The sequence below is a fragment of the Vombatus ursinus genome, unplaced genomic scaffold (genome assembly GCF_900497805.2).
Source record: "Vombatus ursinus unplaced genomic scaffold, bare-nosed wombat genome assembly UNPS02014941.1, whole genome shotgun sequence".
Taxonomy (NCBI): Eukaryota; Metazoa; Chordata; class Mammalia; order Diprotodontia; family Vombatidae; genus Vombatus; species Vombatus ursinus.
In genome coordinates this window covers 9,555,957-9,572,930 of record NW_020954719.1, presented here as the reverse complement: position 1 = coordinate 9,572,930, position 16,974 = coordinate 9,555,957, and the positions used below count along the sequence as shown (strand labels likewise).

Here is a 16,974-nt window from a genome sequence, read left to right as displayed (position 1 = left end):
CCATTAGAATATAAGTTCTTTGAGAGAAGTAATGTTTTTGCTTTTTCTTTGTATCTTCAGTGTTCAAAATAATGCCTGGTATACATATATGGTAAGCACTTAATAAATCCTTGGTGACTGAACTTTCATATAGTTGTTAACATTTTACAATTTTTTTTGAAGAACTGTTTGTTCATATTCTCTGAAGAATGGTTTTTGATTTTATATGTGTGTGTTAGTTCTCTCTATATATTGTGTATTAGCCCCTCCCCTCATTTATTGTTTCCCTTCTTATCTTACTTGCATCAACTGTATTTGTGCTAAAAGTTTTCAATCTCATGTAATCAAAATGTGATTTTTTTTGTGATTTCCTCTAGCCCTTGCATGGTTAACAAGTGCCCTCTCTTTGCATCCTCCTCCTCCACCCCACCCCAAGATAGCTTTGAAAGATTCCTGATCAGGTTCTCTTTTAATATTGCTATGAAATGAACTTTGATATTCAGGTTGCATATACATTTTGGGCTTATTCTGGTAAATGGTATACACTGTTGGTCTAAATCTAATTTCCACCATACAGTTTTTCAGTTTTCTTATTGAGTAGGGAGTTGTTTTGCAAGTAATTTATGTCTTCCTGTTTACTAAACACTGGGCTGTTAAGCTCAATGTTTTCCAATTCTTCCTTATCTTGCTTATTCCTCTGATCTTTTGTTCTTTAATTGTTACATTTTTATAGTATAATTTGAAGCCTAGAAGAGTTTTTCTTCCTTTACTCCTACTTTTTTTCTTATTAGTTCCCTTAAGATTCTAGATCTTTTGTTCTTCTGAATGAATTTTGTTATTATTTTATCTAGCTCTACAAAGTATCTTGTGAGTAGTTTAATTGGTATAACACTAAATCTATAAATTAATTTAGGTAGTATTGTCATTTTTATTATGCTGGTGCAGTTGAACCATGAACGCTGAATATGCTGGGAAGGAATTTCAAGCAGCATGAGCAAAGACACGAAGTGGGAAAGCCTAGTATAGTTTGGGGAAAATGTAAAGTTTTCCAGCTTGGCTAAAGTATGTATAGAGGAACAGTATAATACAGATTACCACATCTCAAGAGAAATTGAATGATAGGACTACAGAGTTGGGAATTTATGTTGTGGGAAACAGGGAACCACTGAAAGTATCTGAGAAGGTAAATGGCAAGTCAAAATTGTGTCTTAAGAACATGAATAGAGCAGGCCTGTTCATGAGGAATTTCAGGGAGAAAAGTAATCATGGAAAATGGAGAGGTGCCAGAAGAAGTTAGAGCATCACTCAGTCAACAAGCATTTCTTAACTACCTACTATGCCCCAGGCACTATCCTAAGTGCTGAGAATACAAAAGAAAGGCATAAGACAGTCCCTGCTCTCAAGCATCTTACAGTCTAATGAGAGAGACAACATGTATATAAGTATGTGTGGAAAGAGGAAAACAGGAATACACTGGGGGAGGAGAAAGGGAAATAATGAGAGTGACAAGTGGACCTCTATACAAACAAGGAGGAAGGGATGGGCAGAGGGCCTAATATTTAAAAACAAATGTAACCATGGATTATGTTTGATGGAATGATATTCCCATCAGGAAAAAAAAAAACTCTTACTGCATTCTGTACTCTGTGCTATATCAGAATGATGTCTGGTCTGGAATTTAAGAATTTAAGTTTTAGAATTTAATCTGGATTTTAATCAAGAATTTAATCTGGAATCTGAAATTTAAGTTTAAGAGGGACACTGATATGTATAATGTGTCCAAATGGGGGCTGAGCAGAAGGGCAACACAGTTGGAACAGAAGGGCTCTACACAGAGTGCTGAACTAGAGTCAAGAAGATCTGAGTTCTAATCCTACCTCAGACACTTACTAGATAGGTGACCCTGGACACATCACTTAACCTCCCTCAGCATCAGTTTCCTCATCTATAAAATGGAGATGATAATAAAAGCACCTACTTCACAGGGCTGTGGTGACCATCAAATGAGATAATATATGTAAAGAGCTTTGCAAACCTTAAAACACCATATAAACACTAAGTATTAAATGCTATTTGTTATCTGTGACCTTGACCAACTTCCTCTTTGGACTCATAGATAAGTGTCCTTCTGTTGAATGAGGGGATTTAATTAGGTGATTTCTAAGGTTCCTTCCAGTTCTAAATCCTATGATCCTAAATCTGGAGGTCACATCATACAAGGAATGGTACAAAGAATTGGGGATATTTAGCCCAGAGAAGAAAAGGTGTAGGCAGGGGAAGGACATGATGGCTGTCTTAAAATCGCTGGAGAGTTGTCACATATAAAGGGAACAGACGTTCCATGTGACTTCTGTGGGAAGAATTAGCACTACGTGTAGGAGTTACTATGATGCAGATTTTACCTCCATATAAGGAAGAACATTTTAACAGAAATTATCCAATGACTGAACAGGCTGTTTTGAAGAGCAGCAAGCTTCCTATGAACAGAACTGTGCAGGCAGAGAGAGGCTGGATAACCCTGTGTCACGGATACTTTGAAGGGGGTCCTGTATTGGGGAAAACTGGATAGAAGGAGCTTTAAGGTGTCTTTCATACTAATCCCTTGTCATCACTGACAAAATTCTATAGAAACAGGGAATTTTGTTAGGATGTGTGAAGTAATGGAAAGAGTCTTGATGTGAAAGCCCTATGAAAACTGTAAAAATGCCAAACCATTGTCAGGCATTGTTAATAATTCTTCTTCTTCTCTATCTTCTTCTTAGGCCTTAGTCTACAGAGTCAGCCATAGAATACCTGACCTAAACACCAGACAGTATTCTCTCAAAGGCACAGTTTTGAAAGCTGAACTGTCCTTGGAACAAGATGCTATTTCTATAAGAATGAATTTATAGGCTTTCTTCTCCCTAATGCAGATGAGTGAATCTGGTATTTGGAAAAAAAAAAAAGGTTCTCTATTATTTGACCAAGAACAAATCAAGTCTATCTTTCTTTATTCTGACCATGAGGTACCCATGGTAATAGCTTTATTTTAAGTGAAGTGGTTCTGACTGGGATTTCTGATTGGCTGCTAGTTGCTAGGAAAATGGTTGCCTTGGTTCGACAGATTTTAGGGCCACAGTGATGCCATGTGGGAGTCTGCGTGGGGAAGGAAGTCTGTTAAAAAAAAAAAAACAAAAAAAATTTTGCTTTGGCTTCCTTTCCATAGAACTCACCCCTCCCCAAGGTAAATATAGTTTTCTTCTCAAAAAAGAAAGGAAAAAAAGGTTCTCATTTCCATAAATTCTTATAGTACATATTTGGAATCTGGGTCCATTCCCTTTTTAAAAAATCTCTAAACGTCTGCTGTTTGCTGGCATGTGGAGACTGGAGATTGAAGTGGTGACTTCTCATTTCAGAATTGCCATAGTGCCTGGGGAGCTTGGGTCTGGCTCTTTGCCAACTCGAAAATGGAAGTAGGTGTTCCCATTTCCTAAAGAAATATAAAGGGGATTCCAGAGGGTATCCTTGTCCGTGTTCATTGGGAATGGAGATTTTGCAGCCCAGGATAATTTTCCCTGCTTCTGTCACAATAAGAGCATTTGGATTCTGTGAGTTGGGAGAGAATCCAGAGGGACTGGGAGGTTTATTAAATGACTCACAACCTTGCAAACAGTCACTCGCCCCCATATGCTTGGGATGGCTAAGAATTTGGCTTGGAGGGAATGGGCAAGCAGATGTATAAGTGAGATGATTCTCTCACTTAGCCTTGGATATTTTCAGAGGTGGACACAGCCTCTAAACCTAGTGGGAAGGAGAACCTTGGCTATAGTCATGGCTGCCCAATTCATTCAGGGCCATGGCTTGGGAAGGTCCCAGTCAGACAGGTGATGGCAACATCAGCTATGGCAGGATACCTTTGGATACTCTAATAAAAGATCAGCAATAAGAAACTCTTCTGCCTCTTATCCCCCATTCTTCTTTTCACTAATTTCTTCCTTTCTACTATGTTCCTGCCTTTAAGATGCTTCCATTTCAGTAGGGAGATATAACATGCATACAGATAAGTAAATAGAGAGCAATTTTAAGAGGGAGAGGGCATTACGAATCATGGAAGTGTGTGAGAGTGTGTGTGTGTGTGTGTGTGTGTGTGTGTGTAAGGTCAGGTCAGAGAAGGTTTCATGGAAGTGATACCCAAGCTGAGCCTTAAAGGAAAGATGAGAAGGGAATACATTCCAGGCACGTGTAAATACAAAAAGGTGGGAGATGAAATGAAAAGTCTGAGGAATAGCTAGTACTACAGTTTGGCTGGAAGGAAGAATGTATAAGAAGAAGAATAATGAGAGAAAAGGAGAAAGTTAGACTGAAGCCAGACTCTGAAGGGTTTTAAATACCAAACAGATGAGTTTGTATTTTAACTGAGAGGCAAGGAGAGAACTACCAAAGGTTTTTGAAAAGAAGAACAATCAAGTCAGACCTATTCCACAGAAAAGTTATTTAGTGGAGGCGAGGTTAGTGAGGGAAAAGACTAAAGGAGACCAATCACGAGGTTTTTCTTCCAGGAAAGACATGATTAAGACCTGAATTAAGGAGGTGGCTGTGTGAGTATACAAAGGACGACGGCTAGTATGAGGACAGTCAGTCAACAAATACTTGCCAGGTGCCAGGAACTATAATAAGCACAAAGAAAAGGCAAAAAACAGCCCCCATTCTCAAGATGCTTCCAGTTCCAGAGAACACACAAACAGCAATATACAAACAAGATGTATGCAGGATAAATGGGAGATGGTCAACAGAGGGAAGACAGCAGCCTGAAGAACTGGGAAAAGCCTGTTCTTGCAGAAGGTGAGATTTTAGCTGGCAGCTTGAAGTGGGGCCAGGAGGTTGGGGCTGAGGAGAGAGAGAATTACAGGCATGGGAGACAAATGAAAATGAATAGAGTCAGGAGATGTCCTGTTGGAGAGGAAGTCACTTGTCAGCAGATTACTGAGTATAAGGTGCAGGACTGATCGAGGCAGAGAATGAAGAGGGGAGGTTAACTGGGAAACAATGGGCACCTCAGCAGATAGCAACTCTGAGTCACAGGCATAAAGAGGGCATATTAGAGTTTGAACATGAAGCAAGCCCGGGGCTCTTGATCACTAAGGGCCTGAAGTGAAGGCCTTTAATGCCCCTGGCTCCCTGAGGCTTGAGTACCCTGGCAGATATGAGTCCCCTTTGGCAGAGGCCCTCTACACCTAGTCAGCTATTTTTTGAACCTAAGTGTGGGTATTTATATTGATCTCTCTTAAATTTTTGTCATGTTAGATTTAGTCCATCATTCTAACATTGGAATGTCTTTAAGCAGGTTAGGTATGTCTTTAACCAAATCACTGATAAAAAATGTATAAAAAATTTGAAAGAAAGAAAAGAAAAAATCTGGCGAAGGAGCCTTGTGACATATGACTGACTATTCTTCTGCTGGAAGACTGATGACATCATAAGGGGAAGTGCCTAGGCCCCTCTTTGTGCACCAGGCAGTGTCACATAGGACCCACCCCAACACACAGTATTCTAGCACTGACAGTAGTGTCACTGCAGGTACAGGTCTAGCAACAAATTACTGCTATTAGTTTCATCTTTCCTATTCCCACAACAAATATATTGATGTTACACAGCTAGTAAGTGTCTGAGGCCAGATTTGAACTCAGGTCTTCCTGACTCCAGGGCTGGTGCTCTATCCACTGTACCACCTAACTGCTCCTCAAGTACATCTTAAGGGGAAATTCTAATGGTCATAAGTAGTCAGAAGAAAAGGAATGTGGGAAGGATGCCATCTTTCTACCTTTCTTTGGTTCTTTGGTCTGCATGTGTGCACGCGTACACAGTCTCACACACACACACACACACACACACACACACACACACACACCCCCACCCACCCATGTGTGCTTACTCAGACTGCCTGGATTTCAATAACAAAGTACATACCTTCTACTAGCGTATTTGTAACAACACTCATGACACTGTTGACTCTGTCCTTCCTTCCATACGAAGCATTCAGCTGGTTCATAGAGACTAAGAGGGATCCAGGGCCTTTCTTCTTAATTTCCACCTCAGTTGTTGCCTGCAAAATTACCAAGTTGGGTGAGTGGGGCCTTTTAACACCGAGGGCAGGCCTTACTGGGCAGACACTCCAAAGTGTTAGCATGGGTTTAAGCCTTTAATTTCATCTCCTAATCTGGTCTTAGAACTCTATATGCTACATGAGCTAACTCTATTGACAATGGGTCTTCAGCAGTCTTTTTTTTTTTTAAGGCAATTGGGGTTAAGTGACTTGCCTAGGGTCACACAGCTAGTAGGTTTCTGAGATTGCATTTGAACTCAGGTCCTCCTGACTCCAGGGCTGGTGCTCTATCCACTACACCACCTAGCTGCCCTTTCAACAGTCTTTAGACCAAGGAGACTAAGTTGGTTAGGGGTCCCCTGGGAAATCTGTTTCATCCTCAGGTGAACTCAGGAATCTGGCTACCCAGAGACCACTGTATAGTGAACAAAACTTCTGGGAAGAAGGTAAACCAACCTAGTTTCTTTGAGAGCCATCAGACCAGCTTTTGCACCTGTTTAAATAATTTATGAGCTAGTGCCAACAGAATGGATGCCATGGGTTTTCCATTACCCAATCTCAAAGTATTTGGTTAGAAATGAATTAGCCTTGGATATATGTATAATACAATGAATTCTTATATTATGTAAATTTTTCTTAGTTTCCATCTCAGCCTTTGATCTTACCAAATATCATTGGTTTCACTTCATCAGCATGGAAAAACTAGAACTACTGGCAAATTCTTGGTCAACAACACTAGAGCAATGGTTGCTATAACTATTATTATCAAGTCAACCCATCTACGATATATACTTTAATCTGGAATATAAGGAAATATGCACAAAATAAACACATTTTTAAAAAGTTATTTAATTTTTAACAAAGGCTACAACACTTATCTTACTTTTCCCCTGTGGCTAGGAAAAGAAAAGAGAAGGTTCTAGAGGTTGCTGCCAAATCCAAACCATGTAACTGAAGCTGCTCAGTGATCAAATACCAACAAAATTAAAAATTCTAAGAAATCCTTCATCAATCCATTCTCCAGAAGCATGTGTTTAATGCCCATCCCATGGGCAGTATTAGTGTGGTAATGGGTGGAAAAGACAATAAATGTGCACCTCAGTCTTCCTTTTTAGTGTACTCTCTACACCCCTGACCTTTCTGTATCCAAACTGGCTTCCCTGGGTGGCTCAAGATCCAACCAAGACGTCTTCTGGTCTTGTAGCTCATGTCCAGCACAGTCTAAGAATCTTTAACAAGTACATCCAAAGTACAGAGAAGGGAAATGTTTCCAAAGGGCTGGAGGAGCACTGAGTAGAGTCAAACTGGCCCTTACTGTGTGGAATGGAAATAAAAGCTAGGCTGCAGCAAAATGTCTTTATTCTAACATATGCATTAGATTTACTTTTTCAGGTCAATAGGAAGATATTTTCTAGCAGATGTTAGGTTTGTTATTTATTATTTGTGTAACTTTGGGCAAATGACTTCATTTCTCTGAGGCTCAACTTCCACATGGATAAAATTGTACCAGAGGCCCTCTGAGGTCTTTCCAGCTCTACACACATGATCTGATGAAGGAAAATTATTGCCTCTGGAACTCAGGCTATAATAATGTTCAAATATTTGTATGCTTATGAATATGTATAATAAGTGTCAAAGGTAACCACAAAGTGAATTTCTCTGAATAAATCTTCCTTCGCCACTCCTAGCATCTGCACTAAGGCACAAGATTTCCAGAGCCACAGAATCAGGGTAACCTGATGATTAGCCTCCTCTTCTTCCTTCCCTTTTTCTTCTATTTTTCTTTTTTTTTTTTTAGGCAATTGGGGTTAAGTGACTTGCCCAGGGTCACACAGCTAGGAAGTGTCAAGTGATTGGTCTGAGACTGGATTTGAACTCAGGTCCTCCTGACTTCAGGGCCAGTGCTCTATCCGCTGCGCCACCTAGCTGCCCCCTTCCCCTTCTTTTCTAAAACAGTCATTTCAAAACGGCCATAGAAAGTAGGTCCAACTCTGATTACCAAACTGTTACTTCTAGACACCTATTACATTAACAGTAATTCGTGTTCACGATGATAACCCTGAAGTACCAGAAGATCTATACTGATCAGCATGGGAGCTCCATTTTTGACCTGAGCTGGTTGGTCCCTCCTTCTAGGTTGGTAGCCCCCTTTCTCTGAGGGGCTCGTCAAAATGATGCTGAACTTAGTGCTGATATTGGCAGAACCCACTGCAGTTCAGAACCCCCCAGGTTAAGAGAGCACTCTCCCTGGTGGCTAGCAGTACACAGGTGTGTACCACTACTCCCAGCAATTGTACCCCTTCTAAATGAAACTGAAGAAATTTTACAGAATGAATGAATATGTGAAGTCACCTGCTACAGCCCCACAAATCTGTTTCTGATCAGAGTAGTCATATTTGCTTCCAAAAGAGAAAGAAAGAACTCAAAATTTTTAGAAAATGTCTTTACATGCAACTGGAAAAAATAAAATACTATTTAAAAAAAGAGAAAGAAAGTAAAATCACTGGGAACTCAAATTCTTCAGTGATTTTACTAAAGGACTTTCAAGAAGAGAAAAGCTAGAAAAGTAATATTTCAAGTAAACAGTTCCCATTTCTTCCAACACCAAATGCCAAGTTTTCCTGAAATATAAAAAGCCATCAGAGTTATTTCCTACCGACAGGGATGGGGACTGGACTTGTGATTTCATCATGAGAGGCAACTCTGATGAGGGAACTCCTACTGATACAAGTTGGCATTTCCTCTGAAACACTTTTAGAGAGTTGTCTGAACATCGAGAAGTTAAGTGACTAGCCCAAGGACACACAACCAGTTTGTGTCAGAAGTCAAACTTGAACTCGGGTCTTCCTGGGCCAGCTCTCTATCTGCTATGCCATCTGGCTTCTCTCTCTGTTTCCTAAGATATTTTGCAGATGGCAAGCATTTGTATTCTCCCCAAATTTTAGTAGATTTCCCTGGGGAAACTCAGCTTGTTTTTTTTTTAAATAAGTTTAGATTTCAAACTGAAACTGGTAAATGGAACCATCCCATGGTTTTTTGTTTTTTTTTTTTTGCTTCAGAGTTGAAATGTGTATAGCACTTCAGACATGGCATTAGAAGTCAACCAATGAACCACATATACAAATCTTTCACAAAAAGTGATTGACTCCTTCGCATCATCCCTAATGATCCCATCCTTTACTCCAGTCTCTGATGCAAAGGTGGCCCTTCCTTTGCTAACACCATGTACCCTCGATTCCTTCTCCTCTTTTCTTCCCCAGAGGATGGTTCCTAGTACCAATGCCCCTATCTAATTTTTAATTTCCTTCATCTAGTTGTTCTTTCTCTGCTGCCTACAAACATGCCCGAGTCTCTCATCAACCTTAAAAAACTCTCACTAGGTCTTCCCATACTTGATAGCTATCATCTTATATTATCTACATGTATCATACGTCTATCATTCTATGTATCTCTCCTCTCTATCTCCTTGAAAAAGCTGTCGTCTTTCTTTGCCTCTAAGCCCACTTGATCGTTTTCTTCTAAACCCTCTAAAATCTGGCTTCTGGTTTCATCACTCAACTGAAACTATTCTTTCCAAAGTCACCAGTGCTCTCTTGACTGCCAATTCTAAGGGCCTCTTCTCAAGTCTCATCCTTCACAACCTCTTTGAAGTGTTTGACAGTGCTGTGCGTCCTCTTCTCCTGGATATTTTCTCAGGTTTTCATGAGATCACTCTCTCCTGGTTCTTTTCCTAGTCATCTGACTGTCCCTTCTCAGTTTCCTTTGCTGGATCAATATCTGGGTCATGCCCACTAACTTTGGCATCCTTCAAGGCTAGGTCCTGAGTGTCTCCTCTTTCTCTATTTACTCTCTTACTTGCTGACCCCATGGATTCTATGATCTCTATGAAGATAACTACCAGACTGATATATCCAGTCCCAATCTTTCTCCTGAGCTCCAGTCATGTGTCTCTAACTACCCTACTAGATGTTTCAAACTCAATGTGTTTAAAACAGGACTCCTCTTTACACCCAAACCCACCCTTTTAAATTCTCCTATTTCTTTTTAGGTTACCACCATCATTCTCATGATCCAAGCTTACAACCTCAGTGTGTCATTCTTGACATCTCATTCTCACTCCACAAATACAAGCAATTGCCAACTCATGCTGTTTCCATTTCCACAACATTCTAGACATTCTGGCATCTCTCTCCTCCTTTCCACTTGCACAGACACCACTCTAGTTCAGGTCCTCATTGCCTCTTGCCTGGACTGCTACAAGAGTCTCTTGGTATTCCTATCTCAAGTCTCTCTTTGTTCCAAATCATTATTCACATAGCTACCAAAATGATTTTCCTGAAGTTAGCTTTCTAGTTAATAAACTTCAGTGGTTCCCTATTACTTTTAGGACCAAATATACTCTATTCACCTGGAACTCTGTGAACCCACCGTGTTGCTCCTAACACCATACTACATCTCTCACTTCCATACCTTTGCATGTGAGACACCCATGCCTGGAGGATACTTCTATCTCTTAGAATCACTAGTTTCCTTCAAAACTCTGTTGAAGCATGACCTTCTAACATAAGGCCTTTCCTGATTTTTTACAGCTTGTTAGGTCTCCTCTCTCCTCTCCCTCCCCTGATGACATCAACTCAAGGTTCCTTTGTATCAGCTTTCAACATGATCTGGATGTACCAGTATAAGTGTACTTTGTCTCCTCTGTAAGAATATAAGCTCCTTGAGGACAGGGACTGTTCATTTTTGTATTTATATTCTCAGCATCTAGGACAGTGCCTGGCAGACAATATGTATTAAATAAATGCTTGTTTATTGATTAGCTACATATAGATATAGATATCTATATATCTATATCTATATCTATATCTGTAGTCACCCAGACTACAGTTCCATAAGGAGCTTATGACTTCTTCGGTGAAGACAGGCAAAACAAGACTCATGAATAGGGCAATCAAGTCAGGAAAATTTGAAACTCAGAAATATAAGGAGTAAAACCCTCATGGTTTCACATTGCAGCAACTTGAAAAGTGTGATTTAATCAATCACACAGAATAAAACTAAAAAAAAAAAAAGAGAAGAAGAAGAAGCCTCTCTAAGTAAAAGGCCATGTGTAACAAGAATTATCTGGGACAGGTCTGAAGAATAAATCATCCTATACTCTAAATAACCATAGTTGTCTTTTTTATGCCTAGGAATCAATCAATGGATCTAATTTTTCTGAAAAGGGGAAAAATATCAATAGAGTCACCAAATTATGTCTTCTTACTCCTAGGGCAGCCAAGGGAATCTGGGTCACTTGTCTGATAACAAGAAATAGACAGGGGTCCATAAGAGGCCTATAATACCCTCTGCAGAAGTTCTGAAGTGGAAACTGAAACAATCTTATACTTTATACGTTGGTTGAGCATTTCAGGTTTCACCTGAGAGGAACCTGTTTCTATAAAGACAAACACCAGTAAGTAACTTACCTAAATTTGAGTGACAGAGCACTGATTACTGGCCCACCCATGACCTTAGGGCAGTGTTTTTAAATGAATCTTCCTTCCCTCTGAAAGATAAATTGTACTTCTTAATCCACCAAAAAAACATCGGACTCTTAGTTATTCAGGGAATGGTTATCCAGTTCACAGATTACACACGTCCTTTGCTTCCCTTCTCTTTAGCTGTGGACATTTTGGTCATCACCCAGTTAATTAGCAACTCACTTCAGAAAAGGCAGGGGAGCTGAAAGGATGCTATTTGAAGAAGTGCATTTTGATTCTTAATACTTCTCTTTGAAGTCTGGTGAGAAAGGATGGTGAAACTATTAGAGTGAAGTTTTAAAATTTTCCATGGATTTTAATCATCTATATTCCTTTAACTTCAATTACCTCAGATAACTGGGAGTTAACTATATAAATGGCTTTTTAAAAAGTAGCTTAAAAAAATAAGATAAATTGTTTTAATCATTTAATAAACAAAATGCTTCTAAGAAACTAGAAAGGGGGCTGTTCTGTCTGGATAATTAATGTTTCTACAAAAAGGCCTTCAGCAGGTCACCAAAATTAAATAGGCCTTGGCTCACTTTATGCACTGCAGGTCTGAAAAGCCCCAGGAAACAGATCTTTGTCCAAGTTATTCCATGAAAAAGGGAGTCTTTATTGAGCCAGACCCAAAGGTAAGATAGATGACATCAAGATGAGGTTTGCTCACATCTCTGTCACCTTTTTTATGTCAATTCAGAATAGAGACTATTCCTAGTTAGCCTAAGTGTCAGGACTGAGTTTGCTTGTAGCTAACAGTCAATTATCTGTATGATTTAACTATGTAATAGATTACCCACATAAACATTTTAATCCTGGAAACATCTCCCTACCATCTAGTACATTCCCAGAGTAGTTTCCTCATCAATTGGTGTGAGTTCAGGGAATGTTGTAGCAATGGGACATACAAGGAAAGCAATCCTACACCTTCCCCCCACCTTCCAAAAGAAGTCAAAACCTTAAAGCATATCTACCTTCCTCCTACTTAGATCCACAAGACCACTACTCAAGCACAAGTACTACTGACTGACATACCAACTCTTCCCTCTTCCAGTCTCTGTGTTGATGAATAGCTAGTTGTCTAAATGTAAGCTAAATCCCTCCCCCAAGACCCACTTCCCATTTTCTCATTCCCATTCATCTCAACCCTACTCCACTCATGTCCCAATTCCACTCTGTTGGCCTCATCGCTTATGTCTCTTAGAATCCCCACTCCAAAATGAACAAACCTCCCTTTACTTTAGACCTCTTCCTTGTCTCTTTCTACCTACTTACAGAGACCTGGCTATCCCCAGATGACATTATATTTTCTCTCTTACCCTTCTCTCTCCCCCTCTTCCCGACAACAATCTAGTCCTGGAAGAAGAATAGAAATATTTCTTGCTCCCCCCTGCCACTAGCACTCAGCAACATCTCCTTTGAGGTTCACTCTATTCAAATTTATTTACCCAATCAAGAGTCTACTTGAAGTTATATATTAGCTCCTAAGATATCTTCACCTCTTTCTCAAGGAATTCAGTACTCAGGTCAGTTTTCCTTTCCATCCCAACTGCTAAGCACCGTAACCTCTCAGTTCCTCAATATTATCTATTCCCATGAACTACTTTTCCACTCCATCTCAGCTATGCACAAGACGGTCACCTCTTTGATCTTGCTATCTAAACTAATAGGAAGCATGGCATTGCTTTGAATGAAACATCAATGATGTGGCATCTAATTTTTATTAAATATAGTTCTCTATGCCAGGAACAAAAATACAGCTGTAATAAAAAGGAACATATGATACTTATAATATTGTAAAAGATTAATACATAGGACCAACTTGAAGATCACTAATAGTCTCTGAACCAGTCTTTGAGAACCTCTAGTATAGAATTTTGAATATACTCTAAGCAGTCAAGGAAAGGGATGATAAGCTTTGGTTGCAGGAATACCAAAAGGTCTGAAGCTACCTGTTGAATTCCAGTAAAACAAGATATCAAATGGAATCTGGTACAAGCACCCACACCCACACACACACCCACACACACCCACACACACACACACACACACACACACAAAAAAAATACCTCATTCTTCCAAGTTGTAGTAATTTTGTTTTCCTGATCTTTAATCACTTCCTTAGAGGACCAGATTGAGTATGTGATCATTCTCACTGCAAAGTAAACTTTTCACATCTAACCTAAAAATAGTTTTCTCCTGGGTTGGAAGTACCTGGGGATGCCAGCCCTGTCTGGATCTCCTGCTTAGTTCTGAATTTGACTCCAGTTTGAATGGATGTTCCACAACTGCTGACATCACCATCATCAGATTCAACCAAGAGTATGTGCCACGTGCCTTGACCCAAAGCCGGAACCACACCCATCCTGCTGTCACTCAGCAGAGCAGGGCTTACATTCCATAGGAGTCCTCTAAACTGACTCCCCAATTTCATGCCCACATCATACATCGCGCATGCTGCTTTGAAACCTGCTCCTATGCTTTCAAGCAGAGATTCAAGTATCTTCTTAGAACAGAGACATTTTCTTTTCTAGCCTCTTCTCTTTAGAAGAAAGTTATTAAATCTAACCTGGCCTATTGGCTACCAAAATTCAACTTGATTCCCCTCCTGCCACCTCCTTCCAACATGGGAAATTCCTATTTTTGAAAGCTGCCCTATTCTTCTTCATTATCAACTCCTTGACTTTTTCCCTCAGTTATCTGGGAATTCAAAGTTTAGCTACAGACATAGAATTCATGAAAACCAAACAAAAATGGAACTGAAAGGACAAACAAGAGTGTTTTTCTTTTAAACCAACTGCTTAATTTACCTGGGATCCTGGGCATATTAAGCAATACTTAATTTATTTCTCAAGATCAACTACACAAAATGACAACAACTTTCTACATTAGTAGCTACATTTTGTAAAAAGAAAAAAACGGGGGCTGAGGGAAGCCAGAGTCCCAACTTATTCCAAACTATACACTGAATATCATCTTAATAACGGAATTCAATTCTATATACCAAACCATCCATATTAGTTGAGTTGCCCTATATACATGCATCATGCTAATTAGAGGAGCTGTGTCTCCATGCCATGTTAGAGGGAACTAAGGTATTAGAACAAAGTACACTGACATGCTATTTGAACAAATTTAATACCAACTGAGGGAGGAGAGAGGAAAGTCAGGAAGCAAGAGGTAGGAGGAACCAGGGCTAATTAGGTGCCAAGAATTTAAAATTTAAAAAAAAAAAAGAAATTAAACAGCTTGGAATTGAAAAACCAGACAGAAAAGATGACTTCCATAAAACTGGAAGCTAGTATCCTGACTTCTCACCAAATATGCTTAATCTTAAGTCATGGATGATTTTATACATGTACATGTGACTCCTTTTGCACCCTAACATCTTTATACTTCATCTTTTGCTTTCCTTTCCTTCCTCCTCCATATATCATGTGTTCCTGCCCCAACTTCCCATTTTTTTCCTCCTGTTGGGTCTTTTCTCTTTCAAACCTTTCTGAAAACCCTGTTTAATGTTGATCACCCTATTTTTGTCCTTTATCTTCTGCCTTCCCATATGACACTCAATCATCTTTGGATAATCTTATCTCATTGTTGTGGAGAAAACTTAAGAATTAGTAAAAATTAATGAAGCACTAAAAAAAAAAAGGTTTTAGATAAGAGAAGTTTTAAATTCCAAGCTGTTTTCCTAGGAGGACCAAAACAATTAGTTCAGGAAGAAGAGGCAATGATAGTTTTCAACTGGCTCAGACGCAGTTATTGTTTTAACAACCCAATCTCATTCCATCAGAGCGTCATCCGCTGGGCCAGAGGCATTCAGTCAAAGCAGGTAAGGGAGCTAAAAGTGACAGGCACACAAACAGGGGGAAAAAACAAGGGAGAAGCTAGGGAGAGACAGAGAACAAAGAGAGAGAGAAGAGATAGAAGAGGAGAGAGGAGAAAAAGGGGAGAGAGAGGAGAAAGGGGGAAGAGAGAAAGAGACAGAGACAGAGAGAGAGACAGGAAAACGAAGACAAGTGAATTTTGGGGTAGGATGGTGGAGGAGAAGAGGACAGAAAGATACAGAGAGATAATGCTGAATAGGAAGGAATATGAGATGAAAAACAGGGAAATCATGGACAGTAAAAGAAGAGGAGGATGGAAAGGGCAAATCAGAGAGATGAAGACAGAAAGAATAAAAGGAAAACAGAGAAATGTATTGAGACAGAAGGACTCACACAAACAAAAAGAGAGACATCAAGGGCAGGCAGGAAAGAAGGCCTGGAAAACAAGGGGCAGATAGGGAGAGACTGCCATGCCTAGCCTCGATCTATCCATTTACTTCCTTACACTGTTATCAGTAGCTGCCTTATCTATTTTCACCTCAGGCAGAAGACGCCCCGCTGCCATGGGCCCGGGCCCCCCGATGAGGGACACCACTCCATTGCAGTCAACTGTGCTGTTACGTTTCACGCTGCGTCGCAGGCTGGGAAAGATGCGAGAAGAGCGACTGCCCTGGCTGTAGCCACTGTAGCCGCTGTAACTGCTGCGCCGCTCGTGGGCCCGAATAGGGATGAAGAGCGAGTCTCGGCGGCCTTCGCTTTCCTCTACAGTGCTGTGCTCATCGTCTGCAAACTCGTTTTCAGAACCAGGGTCTCGGAACCTCCCAGGCGTCTTAAAACTGAAGATGCTGCTCTTGCTGTTGTGGCGAGAAAGGAACGGGGAACCCGGAATGCTGAGCAGCGACTGTGGGAACCAAAGAGAGAAAGAGAGTGAAGGAAGGGGTACAGGGATCTCCTGAGTCAAAGCGCAGAGCAGAGGTAGATGGACGTCTCAACCCCTTACCCCCTGCCATGATCAACGTGACACCTCTACAGGTTCCATTTCTGTCCAGTGGGAGACAGTCTGGGCTCGAACCCGCCCCCTCCCCCATGCATACCACCCAAGTGACCTGGGGTGAGTTAATCATCTTCCCTACTCTTCAGTTTTCTCACATATGAAATGATGCTGGAAAAGATGGTCCCCAAGGCCCCTTCCAGGTCTGCATCTATCATCCTCGATGGTAAATTGCCACCACTGTCCCTAAGCCCTATAATGAATTTATCTTTGATTTAGGAAGTAAATAATCCACAGTCTCTTCATGCACTGATTTGATGGTCTTCTTTTGTTCCTTTTATGTGTTTTCCACATGGTTCCAAATCAGTATGTATCTGTCTTAGGTTATAAAGTCAGGGAGGAGAGGGACTGTGTCTACGCAGTTGTCTTTGTGCGTTAGTGAACCTCCTTCCAGAAGATTACACACAATCAGATGTTTAATAAATGTCTTGTGTCATAATGAAGATGACAGAGAAATCATTGAGCAATATGGAGCTCCATTGATAAGAATCCCATCTATCAGCCTTGCTTCCT

General features: G+C 40.3%; 1 protein-coding gene across 2 annotated transcripts in view; it reads right to left on the bottom strand.

Moving 5' to 3' along the window:
• SCN8A (sodium voltage-gated channel alpha subunit 8) overlaps window positions 1-16,974 on the bottom strand; it is an 87,705-nt gene that overhangs the window by 44,053 nt on the left and 26,678 nt on the right. The window contains exons 9-12 of one of the 2 annotated variants that reach the window (XM_027844337.1): window positions 15,956-16,311; window positions 13,144-13,149; window positions 6,014-6,061; window positions 2,542-2,554 (exon numbers count right to left, since the gene is read on the bottom strand). In XM_027844337.1, the coding sequence (XP_027700138.1) occupies window positions 2,542-2,554; window positions 6,014-6,061; window positions 13,144-13,149; window positions 15,956-16,311 (423 nt within the window). Of the gene's footprint in view, window positions 1-2,541; window positions 2,555-5,925; window positions 6,062-13,143; window positions 13,150-15,915; window positions 16,312-16,974 lie in introns of both variants that reach the window. The other variant, XM_027844338.1, reaches the window with a different exon arrangement.